Source organism: Ambystoma mexicanum, chromosome 6p, assembly GCF_040938575.1.
Source record: "Ambystoma mexicanum isolate Mex_15411 chromosome 6p, UKY_AmexF1_1, whole genome shotgun sequence".
Taxonomy (NCBI): Eukaryota; Metazoa; Chordata; class Amphibia; order Caudata; family Ambystomatidae; genus Ambystoma; species Ambystoma mexicanum.
In genome coordinates, this window is record NC_090935.1 from 1439956262 (window position 1) to 1439978239 (window position 21978).

Consider the following 21978-nt stretch of genomic DNA (forward strand, 5'->3'; position numbering starts at 1 on the left):
GCCTCAACTGTAGACTGTAATAGCTGAAACGGGACATGCGGTGCCACCCAGATGATCACTCCCCTAGCATAGGCCGAATATGATGCGCCCACTACGGTCCCCCTCCATTTCTTCCGGATCATCTCCATCTTATCCTGCATAAGGTGAGTCTCCTGCAGCAGGGCTATATCTATTTTATGTCTCTTTAGATAGCTGTTGAGCCCTCTGATGTTCCAAGTAATTATTCTAAGATCTCCCATGGCGCGTAAGGATCCCGCTCCTCCCATTACAAGTGTAGTCCATGACCAAATATATTTCCTTTCTGTGTAGGCTCATTTCCCAACTTAAACTTCCCCAAACTAAAAACACTTCAAATTTCCCAACTTCCCTCCCTCCCCCCTCCTTACGCTGCCCCAACTCACTCCCCTCCATTCCCTCCCACCCCAACAGCCTTCCCAACTGTTGCCCAGCTCCATCTCTGGATCTCAGGCACCCCCGCATCTAGCCCCTTTCTGGCAATAGCCTGTACTCACGGCTCAGCAGGGGAAAATCGGCCTAATGGATGTCTTCGTACTCTAACTCCCGGGGGTAGGTTGTCTTCATCTTGTTGCTCCTGTTTGCTTAAAATTAGACGCGCTTAGTGCTACCCGATTTACTTTTACATTTTATATTCTAGTCGAACAAGTCCAAGCGTCCAATGTTACAATTTTCAATATTATCTGTCGTCCGCCCCTGTATTCTGTACTTCAGTCTATTTCCAGGCTCCTCCCTCCCCATCCATTATCATACATGATGTATCCCCATCACTTATTGTGATCCTCGCGGTCTTGCTCCTTGTCTTGTTCCGGACAGCCCTGCGTATCCAGCCATGCCGCCGCCTCCTCCGGGTGTCAAAAAAATATGCCTTGCTTTGGTGCAGGACTTTGACCCTTGCAGGATACAAGAGCATATACTTGATTCCAGCTGTGCGCAGTCTCCTCTTGGTTGCCACATAGCTATAACGCTGTCTCTGCACCAGCATGGTGTAATCAGGATATGCTGTGATGGTTGCAGATGCCTTTTTATCGTTCCACCTTTGTGAAAGTACTCCAAGATCTTCTCTCTATCTTTGTAGTTCAGGATCTTTGCTATTATTGCTCGAGGGGGAGCTCCGGGTCGTGGTTTCCTCATCAAGGCCCTTTGCGCTCGTTCAACAGAAAATCCCTGTGAAAGCTTGTCGGCTCCTATTTCTTGCAGGATCATAGTTTCCACGTAGTCCGTGGGGTCTTGGCCTTCCTCCCCCTGCGGCAGGCCGACCACACGTATGTTGTTACGTCTCGCTCTCCCTTCAGCCTCTTCCGCTCGGTTCTCTAGGTTGCGCACCTGTTGCTTCAGTATGTGAAATTCCTTTGCATTGCTTGTGCTGGTTTCTGTATTGGTTTTCAACACGCTCTCTAGGCCGCTTGTTCTTTCCGCCAGCGCTCTCACATCAGGTTGACCTCTATTCCCACTGCGTCTATTTTGGTTTCTTAAGTGGTTCTTAGGTCTGCCTTTGCTGTTCCCCACAAGGCTTTTAACTTTGTGATGGATGTTAGGATCAAATTATCCTCTTTTGCCGGGGATACTTCTGCAGGCTCGGCTGCTGCACCCTGTGTTGGGGTGGTGGTGGTCTGTTGCGACTTAGCAAAAATGTCCATTGTGGGCTGCTTGCTCTTGCCCTTGCCTCCTCTTACCGACATTGTGCAGCCCTGTCTATATACCGGGGTCCAACTTTTCTGTAGCATGCGAGTCCTGCCTCCCCGTTCCTCCCTCTGCGTGGTTGCAGCTTGCTGCAGCACTGCCCGGCCTATTTGGTTCTTACGCCTTGTCTGATTCCGCTTCGTGGGGGCGGCACCTCGCTCTCAAGGGTAGTCAGTGCCCTTTTGTGCTGTTTATGTACTGTGCCCTTCGGTCTGTGTAGCTCTTCAGTGGCCTCTCAGTATCGGGTGGCTGTTTACCTTGTCCTTCTTGTTTAGGCACTCTCAGGGGCTCCTCTGTTCTGGGGTCGCGGCCATGTCCACTGTCCCCAGTATTAGGCTATATGTGACCGGTAGTCCACCACCTGTCTGATCCTTGTGGGGGCTGGTCAGTCTCAGAGCTGGAGTATCGTAGTAGTGGGCGGGGCCGCTCCCCTGTCGCAGTCTAGCTGCTTGTTGTCGTTATCGCCATTCCTGCTGTTCCTTGACCTGTGATTTGCTTCCACCAGGCTTATGCTTTGTTCCTGTGGCCTTCTGGGATCTCCTTGTCCCACTGGGGGGTACGGCCCATGTGCTCTTCTATGGGGTCTCTGCCTGTTGGACCTCTCTGCTATGTCAGGGCTTGCTACATGTGGCACTTTCCCTGTTTATTCATGCAGACCTTCATGTGTGTGCAGCAGGGAGCGCTTGTGCCTTCCACCATGCGTATTACAGCCTGATCTTTATTAGTCCTGTATAAGCAAGCTCCTCATGCGCCGTGGGGAACGCTGTGCAGTCAGGCCTCCCAGGCCTCCCAGCGCTCACTGTACTAGTTAATTTTCATTAGCAGGGCCATTTATCCATTCTGCAAATTTTCCTGTGTGTGTTTTGCTTTTTACTTAATTCCTCCGCTCACGCGCTTATATGAAAGGTGCCCCCTGGGGCTGCCAGCCGCCCAACCGCATGCAGCCCGTCTGAGTCTCAGGGCTAATGTAGTTGCTCCGCTCCCCAAGCTGCTCTCCGTCTGCAGCACGTTATCACTTGCTAGTTTGTTGTCTTCCGCCGAAGCTCCCAGCTGCTTGCGCAAACCTTTACATGCTGCTTCCCCGCCTGCACATACCCTTCATCTGCTGTCGGGCTCCCCACGGCAGCTCATTAACCCGCATCCGCTCGGCAGCTCGCTTCTCCACTCTCAGTGCTGATCAAAGGGCCCTTTGTTCAGGTCGCCGCCATTTTGTATCCAACTTCGCTGCTTGTGTCCCAAACTTAAAAGTAGCCGTTCTTCTGCTACTTTGTATCAATCCACCAGCGGACGCATGTCTCCAGATCCCTGCTCATTCATGCTTCAGTAATAGTCTTTTACCGTTGAATTGTGCACTCTGGCACTGCGCGCTTCTGCAAATCATTAGACGGATCACAGAGCTCTGAAGTGAAGCAGCCTACTCTATGGCTACCTAGCCACGCCCCCGAAGATGTATAAAGCTATTGGTTAAACTGTCCCTTTTGCAGTGCCTATCATCCTCTGACCTGGCCAGGTCTCTGTTCCTTCTTTTTTAGGACACCAGAGGACTTGTGAACACCTAACGCCTGCGAAGCCTGGCAGAAATCCCAAAGCCAGGGAAATAAGCAAGTAGTGGGAGACCGGAACCGCAACTCCAAGAATGCACCTGGGAGCAACCTGGAAAACCTGTGCCGCAGCCAGGGAAATGTAGTTTGTACCAGAATGGGAATGGACTAGAATTGTACCTTTCCAAAAGGAATGAGACAGCCTAACAACCAACCCACCAATCCCAGGGGAATTTTGGGTTAACGACAAAAGGACTGGCGAGAGAAAGGGACTGCAGAGGAACAGGGGAGAACCAGAAATCGACCCACCCCAGTTAGAAGCAAAACTCACTAAAGCTTGAGGGAAAAACAAGAAGCCTGAACATGTGGCTGTCCACACAAGATTGGCGACTAAAAAGGGAGTGGTCTAGAAGCTTTCTTCTTTTTTATGAACATATTTTATTCATTTTTTTAAAACAAACTTAAACACGTTTGAGGAATTTACATCAGAAAGCATGAGATAGGCACATATGCATAGACTCTGTCCAACACCTTGGCTCAAATATACACCAGCATATCCAAAATATTGTCATAGGTGCTCAACCGTCCATTTGCCCCAAATATCCTGCGCATTATGTCGGCAGCCTTGTGCGTTGGAGACTCTTTTTTTCAAGGGACAGAAGCTTTCTTTTTTTTAATAAATCTTTTTATTATTTTACTAACACTGAAGCGAATACAGACATAAGAACAAAAGATACCCCACTTACTTACAACTGTCTGTCCCGTCCAGGGACAGAAGCTTTCTTAAACACTTCCATGGGAAGTCCCGGCCCCCAGGGGAATAGCACAGCTAGTGATTGGCCAAGGGGGATGTTTGACGTGAAGGGCCAATGGGGGCCAGGAAATATTCCACAACACAACAGGCTGGGCTGTACAGGGCTAGCAGGTTGAAAGGACGGTGAAAACTGTTCGGTTTAGGTCGGGATCAGAAGAGGTGGACCAAGAGACTCACAAGGAGGCTCTACCAGGCGGAGAAGGAGGTGTAGGAGACTGTTGGACTGAGGGAGAGTGAAGGGAAGGTGTTGGGTCTGAGAAGGTAGTACCAATTCTATTGTTTGTTTGGGAGTGAGCAAGTGATTGGCTGAAGGAAGGAGAGAGAGAGACGCAGGGAGTTAAAAGCAGGTGTGAGGGTGTGTGTGTTCTTGGAAGAAAGAGAAATGAGTCAAGAGGGTAGCAGAGAGTAGAGGCAGGTGTAGTAGTTGCAGTGTGGAGTGTTGGGAAGACCGGGAGGGTGTTGGTAGGTGGAGACAGGAGTGCAGAGATGGCGAGAGATAGCAGCAAGAACAGGTAACAAAGTGTGGGTAGATAGAAGGGGAGAGGTAAGACCAGAAAGCAGAGTATAGGGAGAGGGGAAGGGGCCAGTTGAAGGGTGGAGATAAGAGAACTGGGAGAGACCGATAGATCAATACAAGGCGGAAGAGCTAGAGAGAGACGGAGAGAGGGGCTGGGGGAGGAAGAGGAAAAGAAGAAGGAGGGAGAGAAACTGAGCAGGAAGGAGAGAGAGTGAGGAGAGAGAAGGGGGTGTGATAGAGGAAGGGGAGAGGGGAGTGACGAGAAACTGTGATGTTAACGTTATACAGGCAATCCTTTAGGAAGTCCCCGAGAGGGAGAATTAAGTAAAGCCACAGCCTTTAGGCCCCCTTTCGGTAATGGGTAGGCCAAGACAGCATTGATTACCCGACGATAGTCTATGGATATTTGAGAATCATTGTGGGGGGAATAAGGAAGCCTGTGCTTGGGAGGTGGGAGCCCACATGTAGGCTGAAGTAAGCTACAGTTAAAACCCCTTGTCTGAGAACTCCAAGTCATTTGCATAAACCGATTTCTTTCAAATAAAAAGTAAAAATAGATTAAGCCATTTGAGCCAAGTCACACACAGCACAGCACCACCAAGTAGCCATGACCGGAAATTCACCTCCTTTCGAGAGCCAGCAGGGCAATTCACCGTCGACATGCAGGTAATTACAGTTGTCAAGCCTTTGCACAAGGAAAATATCTTTGTCTATAGGGCAATGCTATTTTAAGCATAGTGTTTTTTCAACCCAATACAGACAGTTCTCAAGGCTGTTGACAACTGCATACCGGTTTCACCCTTATTACGGGTCATCATTGCAGTACAGTCCAAAACCCCTGTGGTTGGAACGTTGAGGGCATGTGTAGGGAACACCAGCAAAGTTATAGAGGGGTTTGTCACTGTCCTGCAGTTCTTTGACCAAAGTGTTACACTACTGACAGGAGTGTGGGGTAAGGGGAAGATTCCACACTTAAAGTGGGCTGTCCAGCAATATAAATGTTTTGATAGTGCGTTTAAAGAAATATTCAGGTCAGTTGGGATGTCATGCTCGCAAGGGATGCATTTGACATGATATTGGGTGTTCCCTCAAAAAGGAAACCAGTTTGAATTGGTTACATTCCAAACTGGTACTGTTCAGTAAGCAAGGGTTTAATTGACACCAAACAGAGGCTCTTAATACAATGGGTTGATGCTCAGAGGCCAAACATTCGATTGCAATGTTCCAAACTCTGTAACCTTGTAGCCGTCTGAAATAGCCGACATTCTTGAAGTGACTGCTCGCTAATATTTACATGAAATGTACAACCATTCATAAAACATGTGGTTATTGCTGGAGCCCCTTAGGGTTAACAGATACTATGTCTGCACAGTGTTGAAGTGTTTAGTGCTGTTGTTGTTCAATGGTAGGTCTGCTTCATAAATGCTAGTGTACCGATTATAGCGCATCCACAGCAACTCACTTTCACTAATCTGACTGCCGTGTATGGGTGCAAGTCATTCTCACTCCCTCGGCTTGGATCTTTTCTGTGGACGCATCTTTTTATGTGTCACACATTGCCTAAGCCTTGAGAAGGCACCAGGTAATGCTTGAAAGACTACTTGGCACAATATGCATCACCCTTAAAAGCAATCTAAACATACATTGTAATAAAGCAGTTTTTGTGTAAATACCTTTGTGTAAGTCTCTGTTTTCAGACTTAAAACATATGGGACCCAAAATCAAAATCTCACTTTTTCTTCGGGTCCCAGAGAATGTAGGATTCTTTCAATCTCAACATCACAGTCATTCCTTCGTGGCTTAAAATGCTTTGACTGATACTGGGGGTGATACTTGGGAGTAAGGGCGGGTTGGATTAAAAATGGACTATGTACAAATGCAGATTGGGATAGAAAAGGTGACTGGTTACATCAGACTGATCTCATACTAAGGGGATGGAGTGAAAAAGGTGTTTTATTCCAATTGGTTGCTGGAGAGTCGGCTCCAGGCGTGGAATGGAGTGGGAAAGAGTGCCGCTTGAGGATTTGGGAGGAATAAATGCACTGTTAACCACTGTTTTAGGCATTTTATAAAAATGGGTCTATAATATTGTTAGTAAAATATTTAAAACGTTTGTGACAGTGTGTTGACTTTGCAAATGTGTTCCTTAAAACAATGCTAATCAATTATTTAAAGATCACCCTGTTTCTTGTGTTCTCCTTAGGCGCAGTGTCATTGTAGGAGCAGGTTATATTGCGGTGGAAATCGCAGGAATACTTCAAGCTCTGGGATCTGAGGCACTATTGCTTATCCGCCAGGATAAGGTAAATAACTAAATTCAAATGATGGCTCCACATGCTGAGAACAATATGGACACAGGAATAATTTATCCTTGCCATGGTCACTTATTTCTTCAGGTTTTCAAAGTTCATACATGTATGTTTTGAGTACAGTGCAGAACTTAGAAATAAGCAAGAACGTTGTATTTGTATATTTGAAATCATACTGCATTTTTGAACCAATTCCTTGCCAAAGTGGAGGGATGTGTAGTGAGGTATGAGACGAGGTAAGTAGGAAAATGCAGGATTGTGGTTGGATAAACGAGGCCGTGCACTCAGCATGGTAGGGTGCCTAGGCATATGGTGGGGTGCCTATGGATATGGTGGGGTGCCTAGGCATATGGTGGAACAGCCTTTTGTCTTTGGAGGTGGCATATTAACAAATTTAGCTCTTGATACTGAATGTGTTTCTCACATTGAGCCAGGAGAGCTACACAATGAAACCTTGGCCATGTTAGAATGTGAATGTGTGATTAAAGTGAGTTGCCCCATCTCTTCCACCCGCAGTGGCCTCTTCTGCATTTTGCAAGTACTGTGGTCAGAATACACTGTGAGGTAGCGATTGTAATGGAAGGTGCTACACTGAATTACGTGTGGGATACTTGGGTCTCCCTATTTCCAACAGCACTGTTTTAGCAGCATAGTTGAGTTGCCGTGTTCTCTGCATATGTGCAACACATGTTAGTGCTCCTTATGAACACACTTTACCTGCACTGATAATTTACACACATTAATAAGTTCATGCTTCATTTCCTTACTCATTTATGTATGTATTTATTTAATGTAGGTTCTGAGGTCTTTCGATTCCATGATCTCTTCCAATTGTACACAGGAGCTTACAAATGCTGGCGTTGATATCTGGACTTATTCACAGGTACCATGTGTTATTTTAATGTATTGCTATTGTATATTAATTATTTACATTTCACTGTGTGAGGAAATTGTAGTCTGGCGAGATGTCGTTCAAAGAAGTGGGGACTCGCAGGCGGACAAAGGCTTTGTTGTAATACCCAAATTTTTACCACATCATCGCTCAGATGTGTTTCAGTCATAAACAATACGCAGTCACATGTAGCGAGTATGTCTCCTTCACCTTAGGTAGCAATTGCTGAGGGCATGAACTACTCTTCAGGTAGGCCAACAGGGAAAACATCCAAACAAGCACATTGCAAGAATAAAATAAAAAGAATATTCAAGCAGGTCTGACTATTTTCTCTGCGATGGTTGGCTCAGTGGTGGACAATGGGGGATCCACTGGACCATCTCACGATACCCAGCTCGGCAGCTGAAAAATGGCACAGAGAACAAGCCCATGCAGTGCTGTTCCCTTTAAAGACCACCTGAAGAAATAGTGTGTCTTTATTGAAGTCTGCTGCTAGTGTTATATCTTCAGATCCACCGTGGGACACAGGAACAGCGTTAAACTTACTGTAGCCGAAAGACTCCCAGTGCTGGTTCTGCTGCATGCAACATTCTACAGAGGCTGCAGCAGCAAAATGTTGGAACATTGCGCAAGGGCCATAAGCCAGGCAGCCTGCTCATGTCCATTTCAAGATCTCTTTTGTGCGACCGCTTTACTATCCCGGTGTGCTAAAGCAGGAAAGTCAAATAAACCAATTATAGTCCCCAAACCATTATTTCACACAGGTGGACTCGCTCATGGTTAACACAGGCCAGAGGGAGGTTTCTAGGGCTCCATAAATTCACATGCCCCATAACATTAGCATGGGTGTTAGGAGGTGGTGAGTGATGCAGAGAGACGACAGGAGAAATGAAGGTATGGTTGAGATGTAAAAGGACTGTGGAGGATTAGGATGGGTTGGGGAAAGGAATGAGGCGGTGGAGAGAACACCAAGATGAGGAGGGTTGGATGGAACATTAAGGGGATAGTTGAAGGAGTTGTGAGAAGGTGGTTGCAAAAAGTTACCAGGAGGCTGATGGAGAGGGCATTGGAGATGAGGTGGACAGGAGATGTGTGTAGGAAGACGTTTTAAGAAATTACCAGGAATGAGGTGGTGAGAACGCCAGAGGGGATTCATCAGTGTTGTGTGGAAGAAGTTGGCAGGAGTTGTGAGTGGGAAGGAGGAGAGACCTTAAAGATAGGAGTAGGGTTGTACATTGAGAGGAACATACAAAGGAGTACAATGGAGTATGTTGTAGGAAACCATAAGACTGAAAACCATGAGAAAGAGATTAAGAGGACGATTGCCAGAGAGGCTGGATCTAGAAGCAAGTAGATAGAGGAGGAAAGACTGGAAAGAGGAGAAGGAAAAGAGGTCTCCTTATAAACAAGATCATCACAAATTGTTAAAGAGGAAGTCGAGGTTGGAGTTTCGGAATCCAAAACTAGGACTATGGGGCATGGATGAACTGAATCAAACATAGTAGAGAGAGACCCAGATTTGGTGCAGAGCCAAGAAGACACAGGTGGAAAGATAGGCAAAGTGCAGGGGAATGGCGATAGAGAAGGAAGAGTGTCCCCCATGCGAACAAGATTTTTGCAAATAATTAAGGAGGTAAAGGAGGGTGGGGATTTGGGAAACAGAGCCAGTACTTTGGCACTGGGAGGTGCTGATCAAGACAAAAAGAGAGTAGGTAGGCAATGGCCTGGGGCACCCTCTGAGCGTTTTTTAAACAAGAGTTCTGGTTTGTTGGAGGCTTAGTGCGCAACATGTGGATCTGCAGGGCCTTGGGAAACATTTCCTCTATAGCTAGGAAGAGAAGCAGATGACAATATTCTTTACAACTAGGACACAAGAAAGATGTGTCAAGGACAGTAAAAATAAAACAGGACCGTGGGTGACTATAAAACTGTTGTTCTCTCTTGGAAAGGACTTGGATTGAGATTTGCAAAGCCAAGAGCCATGAAGTGCATATAGAACGTACCCAGTGGGGGATACTATCTCACTTAGGCTGAGCTCAAGGAGAAGGTAACCTCTGGGTGCTGTGGAACATTATTATGTTGGACCATAGGATGCTCCAACGTCCTGTCTGCTTTTTTCTATATAAGTGGAATGTTGTCTCTATTGGGTCAGAGCACAGCAGATTTTGGAAAAAATATGAGGGCGCATGTGTGGCAAGACACAGTACCAGCCCCTTCCCTCATGTGCTCTGTGGCTCCAAATGGCCAGTCTCTTTCTCTTTGCTGTCAGGAGATGAGCACGCACAACATTCCCTTTTTTCTTCCCAGTCACCTACCACTTTAGTTTAGTTTAGTTTGTTTATTTGTAGAGCGCTGCAAACCCTGAGGCATCTGGGCACTTAGCTTAGAAGTTGCAGACTTACATTTTACAAAATGACATATGTACATTTACAATTAGGTTTGATAGGATATTGGCAGGTTGTATATATACAATTGCAAATATACAGTTACAAGTTGCATAGTTATATTTTACGAGATAACATATATACATTTCCATTTCCATTTGAGTTTGATAAGTTTTGATGAGTTAGCAGCTTGCATATATACAGTTAAGTTTCGCAATTAACAATAGTTGATTAGAGAGCAGGTAAATACAAATAATAGTTACAATATCACGAAAAACTATACAGAGTGGCAGTGTTATGGGATTAGCTGCGTTCTTGCTCAAGTAGCCAAAGCTTGATATTTTTTCTAAATAAGTGGCATGAGGGTTCTGATCTTAGAGTTATGGGAAGTGCGTTCCAGCTTTTCGCTGCAAGGATAGGGAAACTAGACCCTCCTGCTGTATGTAGGTTGAACCAAGGGATCTTAATGCAGTGCGACTGAGCAGTTCTGGTCAGTCGGGTTGGTATATTGCTGTTGAAGCTGTTGGACAGGTATTGGGGTGCGCGGTTGGCGAGACATTTGTGATTAAGAGACAAGGCTTTGAATGTGATTCTTTGGTTAAAGGAAAGCCGGTTCAGCGTACCCCTAGTTTCTGAGATATGTTGTGATCTTGGGATATTCCGAGCTGACCGGATGGCGTTATTTTTTATAACTTGCATCTTGTTTAGGTTCTGTTGTGTAGTTCCTAAGTATAGAGCATTGCAATAGTCAAGTTTTGATAGGATGATGGCTCTAGCTATAATGATACAGTTTGCCGGCGTTATGAAAGGTCTGCAAACAGTAATGAGTCTGCAGGTATAGGCAGAAGAGGATGCAATGGCGTTGGTTTGTCTTGTTAGTGAGAGAGAGTGGCATCTGAATAAATGCCTAAGGTTTTTACATCTTTGGAGATTTTGATTATGTTGCCATCAATATTGAAGGAGGTGAATTAATCATCTAATTTATTCAGTTTGGCAGGTGACCCAAGAAGGAGCAGCTTTGTCTTATCGTCGTTAAGACAGAGTCCATGCTTGGCCATCCAGGCTTGTATAATGAGGTAAATGTTGGTAAGAGTTTGACTGTCTGCGGCATAGTCACCTGTGATGGGGTTGAGTATTTGCGCGTCATCAGCGTAATTAGTGTAGGTGACACCCAAATAGTCAAGGTCATCAAACAGTGGCTTGGTAAACACATTGTATATTGTTGGTGACACACAGGAACCTTGGGTCGCACCACATGTGACTGGTGTTGGTTCTGCGGAGGCAGAAGGTGCAAAGACCCTCATAGATCTATTATTGAGGAATGACTTGATCCATGCTTTGGCTTCATCTGAGAAATGCGCCGTAGATGTAAGATGGTTGTAAAGGACTTTATGGTTAACAAGGTTGTCATTGCCCAAGGCTCCTTTCCCAGGGATCGCCTCACCTGGATCTTCACTGTGGCTGAGTACCTTCTGCCTCCTTCTCCGGTCCTTTGGAGGTTTCTCTTCTTCCCCTTCCTTCTTTAGAGATCCTTTCCCCTTCTTACGTTCAAAGAGATAGGGGCGGTCTCCTCCTGAGGCCACTTTGACCGTTAATAAAACAAACAGTCAAGTGAACCCTGGAGAGCCCGCTCCTTCAAACAGGGAAAAAGCCTGAAAGGCAGAAAAAACCCTGTGTAGCTGCAGATGACGATGGCCGGGTAGATTAGAAGGTCCAGAGGCAGGTGAGGACTTTCTACAATGATCTTGGTTGTAACTCCAAAGGATAGCGGCACTGATGCGGGGCCTTTCTGGATGAAGGAGCCCGGGAAGCAGAGGTAAGGAAGAGTCGCTGAAAAGGACTTCCGCAATACACACGGAAGCAGACAAAGAAGGGTAAGCACGGGAATAGTACTACCGGAGAAACAGGTAAGATCAGAGAGAGCCAGAAGTCAGAACGAGAAAGAGCACAAGAGAGAATGAGTGAGTGAGAGCGAGAGAGCGCGAGTGAGTCTGAGTGAGAGAGAGTGAGAGAGAACGAGTGAGCTTGAGTACGAGAGAGTGAGAGAGCGAGAGAACGGAGATGTAGTGAAAGTAACCCCGAGCGGGCGAGAGTCGACAAGTCGGAACCTGGCCGCCGGGGAAGGCAGGTCTGCGGCAGCGCGAAGCAAATAGCAGAAACAGAACTAGACAAAGCCGGAAAACGTAAACAGAGTGATATGCAAGGAAGGTAAAGGAAAAGAACCAAGATCCGGCGAGCAGGATAGGGCAGCAGAGGAAATATATAGCAGCAAAAGGGGAAATGCTGAGACGGGAGGAAATCTAGGAAGGAACAAAACAAAAGTCAGCGAAAGCGAGTTGCAACGCGACTCGCAGGGGGCGTGGCTTCCATATATGCCTGTAGCAAAAAAAGGCTAGACCGCTAACAGACAAGCCGTAGAGTCCTAATAGCGCCTCCATCTTGCCCATAGCTTCCATGGCCGCATCGGTGTGACAAAGGTCAAACGCAACTGACGGGTCAAAAAGGAGAAGCAGGGCCAATTTACCTTTGTCTTTGAGGGATTGAATTTGGGTCTTAAGGTCGATCAATGCTGTTTCAGTCCCATGTCTGGGTCTAAACCCTGATTGTCTGAGACCAAGAAGATTGTTAGATTCCAGGTGATGTTGAATCTGCAGATAAGCTGCTCGATCCAGAATTTTCGACAGAAAGGGTACTGTGGTTGAGGAAGTAGGATGCCAGTACGCCTCTCAGCCCTGTTCCTGCGGTTGTACCTGCGGCAGGTCTTTCTCTTTGGCAGACCAATATGGCATGCTTAAGTGCAGACCACATGTCTTTTGTGACACTTTCTTTACCTTCCTTTGCTTCTAGGCTCTCGTGGTGGGAGGTCCTCTCCACAGGCCGGTTCCTCAGCAATTCAAGGAATCCGCAAGAGGTAATTGTTAGTTTGTTTTTCCCTAAAGTCCTGCTTGGAGGTACAACTTTAGTAAGCTATCCCAGTGGTTTGTAGATCCCCAACTGTTAGTATGAGTCTGTATTACTCAGAGACCCTGGTAGAGTGGCAGAGCAGTCAAGCTTATCTTAAGAGGAAGATGTGAGCTTTAGGTAAGTACACTGAACCCAGCAAGTAATGCACATCAAAGAAACACTTACACATAAATGTATATTAAAATATTGATGTATTAACGAACAGAGATAGGAAATCCCCTGCTGAGATTAGACACTACCTCACGGCGCTAGACCTCCCCAAGCTCCCAGAGGAGAGCAAATTGATACTAGAGCAGCCCATTACAGCAAAAGAGCTTACCGAGGCTATCAAGGAGCTCACGTCTGGCAAAGCGCCGGGCTCAGATGGACTGAGCGCTGAATTTTATAAAGAGTTTCGGGAGGAGCTGGTCCCGGTGATGTTGGAACTATGGGAGGAGGCCCTGGGTAAGCTAATACTGCCCCCCACAATGCGAGAGGCTATAATTACGGTATTGCCTAAACCGAGACGCCCGCCACAAGATATGGCATCGTATAGACCCTTATCCCAGATAAATGTGGATGCTAAGATATTTGCGAAGGTGCTAGCGAACCACATGCTACCCTTTACACCCACGCTGGTACATGCAGACCAAAGTGAGTTTATTCCCCGAAGGTCCACTGCCTTAAACCTGCGTAGGTTATTCGCATAATGGCACAAATAAACCCAAACAAACAAGCTGTGGCGGTGTCTCTTGACGCCGAAAAAGCGTTTGACTCAGTCTCCTGGGAATACCTCTTCTTGGTGCTTGAGGCATTTGGAGTGGGCCCCCACTTTATCAAGTATGTCAAACTGCTATATACCGCCCCTGGGGCGAAAGTATACACAAATAGAACCATGTCTGGGCTGTTCGAGCTGGGCAGAGGAACCAGACAGGGGTGTCTCTTCTCCCCCATTCTTTTCGCTAACAATAGAACCCATGGCAGCTGCAGTTCGGTTGAGACATAACAACAGGGGTATAACACTGAAAGGAGCCACCCAAATAATATCACTGTACGCGGACGACACACTGCTTTATGTCCGCAAACCGGAAAAAAACATTGACCCCATCATGGAATTTGCACAGTATTCCGGATACACGATAAACAACTCCAAGTCAGAGGTATTTCCACTCACCCCTTCCACGGAAAGCCCCGCTCTGACATGCGGCCTCAAGTGGGCGGACCGAAACATTAGATACTTGGGGGTGTTGGTTTCAGGTGATAAGCAAACCCTTTATACGGACAATCATGAACTGGCACTGCAAACAATCAATACCAAACTACAGGTATTGAGACGCCTTCCAATTTCATTGCACGGCAGAATCGCAATCCTTAAGATGATAGTACTCCGGAAACTGCTATACCTGTTTGTAAATATCCCCATATGGCCGGGAAAGGAATTCTTCTCCAGGCTTAGGTCCATGGCGGTGTCGTTTCTCTGGAACAGGGGGGTGGCCAGGATCAGCTGGGAAAATATGACAGAACCATATGAAACAGGGGGGATAGCGGTGCCAGATTTTGAGCTCTACTGCATAGTGGCGCAGGCTCAGTTTGCAAGGTACTGGTATGAGGAGGTAGATAATTCACCACACACCTGGATAGAGGAGTACACCACTGCACCCACAGATATCAAATCAGTCATTTATGATACGAGACACAGAGATGCATGTGAATTTGACCCTGTGAGCTGCACCGTTATTGCCTGGGGGGCGATATTTAAAAGACTGAATATAGAAATGCCATATACCCTGAGACTCCCCTTTGGAATTGTCCAAACATCCCCCCTTACTGTATACTGATACTAGTATACAGGAGGCCTGGGACCCTGACAGAGAGATCAAAGTGGGAGATATGTATATAGAGGGGAAGTTCGCAACCCTTGATGTATTCACAAGAGGCGTGGGAGGAGGCCCACTCCGTATATTACAGTACTATAGAATGAGATGTGCATATCAAGCATGCTGGTCGTCATTCCCTGAAGAACCCACCTCTCACCCTTGCACACAACTGGTTACAACAAAGGACGGGCTGGGTATTTCCAAATTGTATAAGGTAGTACAGATCCACACCCCCACGGCCAACCGGGTGAAAGAGAAATGGGAAACAGATATGGAAAGGCAAATACCTGATGACAAATGGGGCAGATATTGTGCACTCACGAAAAAGGTAACCCTCAATGCGGGACTACGCCAGATACAATTCAAGATTCTCAATAGGTTACACTGCACGCCTGCAAAGGTTGCTAAATTCACACCAGACGATTCAGGCAATTCTCCCAAATGTGGGATTCCGCAAGCGGGATCCTATCACATGTATTGGAAATGCCGAGAAGTGGCACGGTTTTGGGAACAGGTGGCCGCCATGTTGGCTGATGTCACACAGATTCCTCCGCATTTGTCTCCCCAAAAATATCTGTTCGGGGACATTGGTAAATGTTCGGAAAAAGTCAGAAGACTGTTTAATGTATCCTGTATTATTGCTAAGAAATGTATATTGCAAGTATGGAAAAGCTCAAAGTCCCCTACCATGAACACTTTCTTGCGAGAACTAACATACATCAATGAGTGTGAGGAACAATATGTGCTTACCCAACCCAGCGCGAGCCGACCGAAGGACATCTGGGTCCCTTTCAGGACATATCTATGTGACATGCTTACGGACAGCGAAACAAATATGTGAACGATGAACTGCTTAACATGTGATGATGCTATTGCTGTAAATTTACAATGAAATGCATTGACTGAGTGATGTTGTAACTGCTGAGACCTTAATAAAAAGATGTTTAAAAAAAATAATTAAAAAAAAATATTGATGTATTATATTTACACAAGAGTCACTGTGCAATAAACCAACACACACAGGTGTACTTTTCAATACTTTCAAAAGGCCACTTAGTTGGTAGTTGCTGAACGCATAGAATTGTTACTGGAGTTTGACAGGTCTACCCTACTATCGGTTATAACGCGCACCTGCAAAGCAATACAGTAATTGCATACACATATAAGAGAGTGATTTTTGGGGAGGAAAACAGTTGGTTAGTGTTATCCTAGCAGAACTTCAGGTTCTAGAGGCAGTTTCTCTGCACAGCAAGTCCTGTAAAGTCCAAAACGCAACCCTTGCCAAAAGGCGATTTGGAGAGGCTTAAAGTCTTGAAAAGCAGCAGAAGTCAAATGTTCCTGTGTATACTTTCTAGTCTGTAGGAAAGAAAATACAAGAAGACTTAACCAAAGTTGGAGACCCTATTAAAGGACTCGCTAGAGAGACACAAGCAGCAGCTTTAGTCGGAGGTAAGAGGGGGTTGCCCTAGACACCTCTATGTGCACACCAATGCTCTGTAGCAACTTTCTGGAATAAGGTAAGCAATACCTTTTTCCCCACAGTACCTTAGGTTTGAAGAAAACATTTGTGGTGGCTGTTCCGCGATGTTGCAGCTCTGGACCTGACTTCCAGATTCCTTGGTCTGATAACGAAAGGCAAGATAATGGACGGATCTCTCAGCATCAGTCAGGTGGGAAGACCTCTGGTACGGCTTTCATCAACTTCTTTGGTCACTCTGCGGTTTTGGCACCTTTTCTGCAGCACCAACAAAGGAAACGATTGCCTGGTCAATCTTCTTCGGTTCCTGAGGTCCCACACTCTGATGAGCGGCTCTGGTCGAGTTGGATTGGGTCCCTGGAGTGTCCTTGAGGGTTCAGCAAAGACTTTGACAGATTCGGCCTTTCCACAATGATGCACTCGAAATGGGCAGCAGGTCTCCTGGTATTCGGGTTTGTGAGAAACCTTAGGGTATTCTCCCAGGTAAACCTTGGGAAACCCTTACTCTGGTGGCCAGGGGAGATCTGGCGCTTTCAGATACCAACCATGGGGGTGGACGATGGGAGGAAGGATCACCTGGGTGGGGGAACCCAGGGTTATGCTCTGAGGTATGCCCCAGGTGAGACACTATACTATGCCAAGGAAGAAAGAGAGGTGAATGGTATATCTGAGGCCTTTATAGGCTATAACACATCTGCCTCACCTCCTCCCACTAAATCTCTTCCACCGAGTTTCAGTGATCCCTCCGTACAGAAACAATCTCCTAAGATTTCACACCCGCTTGCACCCGAAGATTATCCATCCCAGAATCCCTGCTTTCCTACATCCCACCCAAACAACCTCAGACATTCCTTTCCACGTTACTTCGATTATTTGGTCCTGAACACTCAGTTTATCTGGGCCAAACACTATGGTTGCCACAATCCCCTCCATTCGTTTCACAATCCCAGCTATTTCAGTTTGCCCCACAAGCCCTACCAATCCCGTCCCTCTGATTATCATTTTCGAAACACCCGATCCACTATGACAGAACACTACCGGTTCCACAATTCCCTCTGTTCTGTTCTTCATCGCAGTCATTCTTGTCCATTTCACAAACCTACCCCATCATATCCTGTAGGACAATCGACAATACCTTTTCTCCATCCTACCCCGTAGGACACTCAGGAACTCTACCACCCTGAACACTTCCTCACATTGTGGTAGACAACAGACTTGGAATGCACCTGTTTGCCTGACATGTCCCAACACAAGTATCGGGCAAAGTCAGGCAATTCATTTAAATCACACACATCTGATGCCCGTCCTTTTCCCCACAGGGAAAAAAGGCGGGGCCAGAGAGCACAGTACAAGCAAGACGAGCACGGCAGACAGCACAACAACACAACTACACAGGCACGGCAGTTCTAGAGAAGGAGAAAGGGGGCAGGAATCTAGAAGGTTGCGAGGAGAGAAGTGGCCTTGCCCTTTTCATCACAGGCCAACGGAACCTTTGTGGAAGAGTGCCTAAGACCGTGAACAATAGCACAAGTGTCTTACGGCAGATGTCAATGATACTTGGGGCAAGCTTATGCCGATAAGCAGGACCGAGGGAAGCTCCTGCTCCCGTGGGGTACCAACCTTGACTCCAGGAAAGCTAAAAGCCAAGTGGTTCATCAAACCCATTGAGTCGAGGGGAGAATCGATAAGGACCGGGCTGGGTTGAATGAGAAGCACAAAGTGGCAATTCTGAACCAAGTTTAATGAACTGTGTAAAGAACTGTAAAAAGTGTTAAGGGGAGACCAGCTTCAGAGGGAAAACTGGCACCACATGGGTGCTAATCCAAGAGACTGGGGTCGATCCCCATCTGAAGTCGCCGAAAGAAGTCAAAGTGGCCATATAGGAGGTCTAGTAAAATCCCTGTACAATTGAAAACTTTGACCTGCATCAGTGTGAAAACAAGGGAAAATTAATCCCGCCATATGAGAAAGCAAAAATCCCGAAAATGCAAGCAAATGTGAAGTTGCCAAGAGTGGAAAAAGGGAGCAAGTCTAAAGTCCCAAGAAACAGTGTGCTGACAATAGTGAACCCGGCGCAGGGATGTCCACTGGAACTCTTTAAAAAACCATTAAGATTGGTGAAAGAGGGATCAACGCAAAGAAGAGGGTTATGCAGGGGTGAAACAATCACCCAAGTACTGACAGTCAAGCGGGGCCCGAGCCTGACCGAGGGAGATCCAGGGGTGAAGCTATCACCAAAAAGTTAATTGAGAAAAGAACTGTCATATAATTTGGGAAATGAGATATGTAAGAAGAGTCAGCGCCCAGAACAGGGGGACCCAGGGGTGAAGCCATCACCCTACGGAAGCAATTGAGAAGGGTCAGTGCCCAGAAGAGGCGGACCCAGGGGTGAATCCATCAGCCAGTGAACATTGGAAACAAACTTTCTTTTGTTAAAGGAACTTTATTTTGGAACCAGAGAGGCCCTCGAAAGTGTGAAAACATAGCTATCTGGGGTCTTGATATCATTAAAGAACTTTCTAGGGATTTGCGTCCTGAAGAGGGGAATCCTGCAATGAAAGTTGTCACCCAAAGCCCATGGAAAAGAGGCTGTGTATTTGTTTTGTTAGTTGAATACGTCAGGTCCTCGGAGGCAAGAAACTTTCAAGAAAAAGAGACTTAGCCATCGACTGTCCTGAGAACTGCCATTGCAACCGTCGTCTCGTGCCGGAGAAGCCCGAGACTGTACTGTGCTCCAAGCTCCCATTTTACCCCGTGTCCAAAACGTGGGAAGGGAGACCCAGGCTACCGCATCCTGACATATTATTTGAGAACACTTCTTTCTTTTTTTGAGAATTATCCCATACCCTTTTTGTATTAGTTGTAAGGTTTGGTAATAGGTTTCTTAGTATAGGCTCTTTTTATTTGACAAAACGCCACTAGGACTGTCTTATTTTGATTTGATGGTCGAAGCTTGCTCCCATCGTAGATTTAACTTTAGATTAGGAGTTTTTCCAACCTGCCCATAGCATTCATTGTTCAATAAACACCCTTGGACTGTGATCACTTGTGTCTGTCTTACTTGTTGCCACCATGAGTTCCTCACAGGTTCTGCAGCTCTGGAAACTCACAGGACCTCCGGAGATGGCTCAGATCAAAGTTCGTCTTTGCACTGGTTGTTCCCACCAGTCGAAGGGAAGGAGCCGTCCTCTTCAGAGTTCCTCTGTTGCACAGAAAATTGGGTCAGGACAGCAGTGGTCGCTTCATGCTGTTGCAAAGGGTCTGCAGGTGTCTCTGGTCGTCTTCTTCTTTGGTTACTTCAGCTTCAGGGGTCGACCTGCTGTTCACTCCAGGAGCCTCACTTTTTATGCAGTTTCAGCACTCACTCCTCTGCAATCGTCCTCAGCAGTTTACAGAAAGGGGTGTTTGGCTGTCCATTCAGAGCAGCCAGACCCACCAGTGGGAGCTGGTCTCATTCAGGCACTCTGGCAGATGAACACACACACAGGCGTCCCCCTCCCAGAATGGTAGAAGAAGGGCTGACAAAGAACAACCACGCTAGTAATGACAAAAAAAGAAGGGAGACCCTAAGTTAGTACTTGGGTGCCCCTATCGTGCACTACCGGGACAATGGACAAAGCCTGCGGTGGAAAAAGTAAACAATAGTTGGTAGAACACGTCCACTGCCACCAGCCATAACTAGATGATTGTCTATGTGACTAAAAAATAAATCACAGGAGCAGAGAGAAGGGGGATATTAGGTATCCCTTTGGCACCCCCACATAAGGTGGTGTGTGGCAATTTCTCAGACTAACGTTTTAGGAGCGATACTAAGCTATCCTTAAGAACTGTAGTTACTAAAGGATAAAGAAAAATAATCTCAAAGGAGGGCCTTTAGGGTCCCCAGCAACACTGCCAATAAGGGGCTGTGTGCTGCAATACTAAAATACAGATGCCTTTCAAGAGTTATGGATGAAAATAGACTCCATAGGATATGTACATTACAAAGAATAGAGTTCCAAAAGACAGAGCCCATAAGAATGAAGGAGTGGAAAAAGGCTCCACTCATTCAGGATTTTAGAAAAAGGTCTAGAAGCCCAGCACAACGTGCCGGGGGTCTCACTAGGAGAGGGGGTGATAAAAATGATACATCTCCTTAACAGTAATGGACAGTGCTTATTCAACCAAAACCCCTGCAAAGTTGACACCATTTATGTGGCCTAGTACAAGCTCTCACAGATTGATCCTTCCCTGGGGATATCTCTTAGATTCCCTGTTAGTGGCGCAATGCTGGGCCTGCTGAGGGATCCTCACAGGCTTAACTGGTTAGAACAATTGTTCAAATGGATTTTCAGAATACACCCACATGTGGATTCTGAGAGGCCACCCTATTATGGTCAACACGGAAAATACACTGATTTCTAGCCAAACCCAGCCAAGGTTTAAGTGTAGCAGAGCAGTAAGGCATACACTCAGGAGGGTATGGAGCTATTGTCACACAACTACTACTATACGCAGGTATGTACATTCACTGTTTGGGGTTTCTGCTAACACAATACCAACATTTGACCTTTAAAATAGTTGTGTAATAGTCAGCAATGTTAAGAGTAACACTTTAACTGTGTATGGTAAAGCAAGTTAGAAGCAGAGCAAATAGCTATTTAGAACTAGTTGCAGACAGGAGTGTAAATTGGTAGGAAACAGGAAAACTTAGGATAAGGTCCTTAGTTCTTAGTGAGTCTAGCCCTGCTAGGTATTGGGCTTAGTGTCCAAACGCCACCAGTCCTGCAAGATATACTTCACAGGAGGGCTTTGTGAGAAACTTGAAGATGTCTCACCCTCTGGTTCCCAGGGATCTATCATCCAGGTGGCCACGACACGTCCATTGCTATTGGATCCAGTTCCTGGGGGTGGGCCAGAGTGCCAGGATCATCTGGATGGGAGGTCTTCAGGGAGTGGAAGTGGGACAAAGACAGGTGGGACGCAGTACCACCTTCCCTATAACACCTTTTCCCCATGCTACCAGGTAGGATATTCAGAAGCTCTACCCCCCCCCCATTTTCCAACACCAACACTTTCTTACACCATGAATGACAACGGACTTACACCAGCGCCCTTTCCCTGACATGTACCAATACAAGGGTCAGGCAATTGACAATAACTACACAGACCTGATGGCCCTTTCCCTTCCCCACACAGATAAAAAGTGGAGCACAAGAGCACACTTTGAGCAAGGCAAAACGCATGAGGAGGCAGCTGTACCAGGACGGCAGTTGTTAGGGAGAATTCTCTTATAAGGCTAATTTCCCAAACCTAGTGAGTCCCCCAGCAGCTTTGCTGTATGTGCTTATGTGCTATGGGGTCTTTTACTCCATAGGGTATCATCTGTTTTGGTATATGTGTTACACAGCACCCTCAGTGCAGTAACACAGGGGTGTCATAGTGACACCCAAACATAGACTCCATACCTTGGGACTGACTACTGTCTCCCAGGGCATATAAAGTCACCATTGGCTTTATTAGTCCAAAATTGTGAACAGAACCAGT

At 46.4% G+C, this 21978-nt stretch overlaps 1 protein-coding gene across 1 annotated transcript in view; it reads left to right on the top strand.

Moving 5' to 3' along the window:
- Positions 1-21978, top strand: part of GSR (glutathione-disulfide reductase) — a 557956-nt gene that overhangs the window by 300670 nt on the left and 235308 nt on the right. The window contains exons 7-8 of the mRNA XM_069626169.1: positions 6774-6873; positions 7676-7762. Of these exons, the coding sequence (XP_069482270.1) occupies positions 6774-6873; positions 7676-7762 (187 nt within the window). The remainder of the gene's footprint in view (positions 1-6773; positions 6874-7675; positions 7763-21978) is intronic.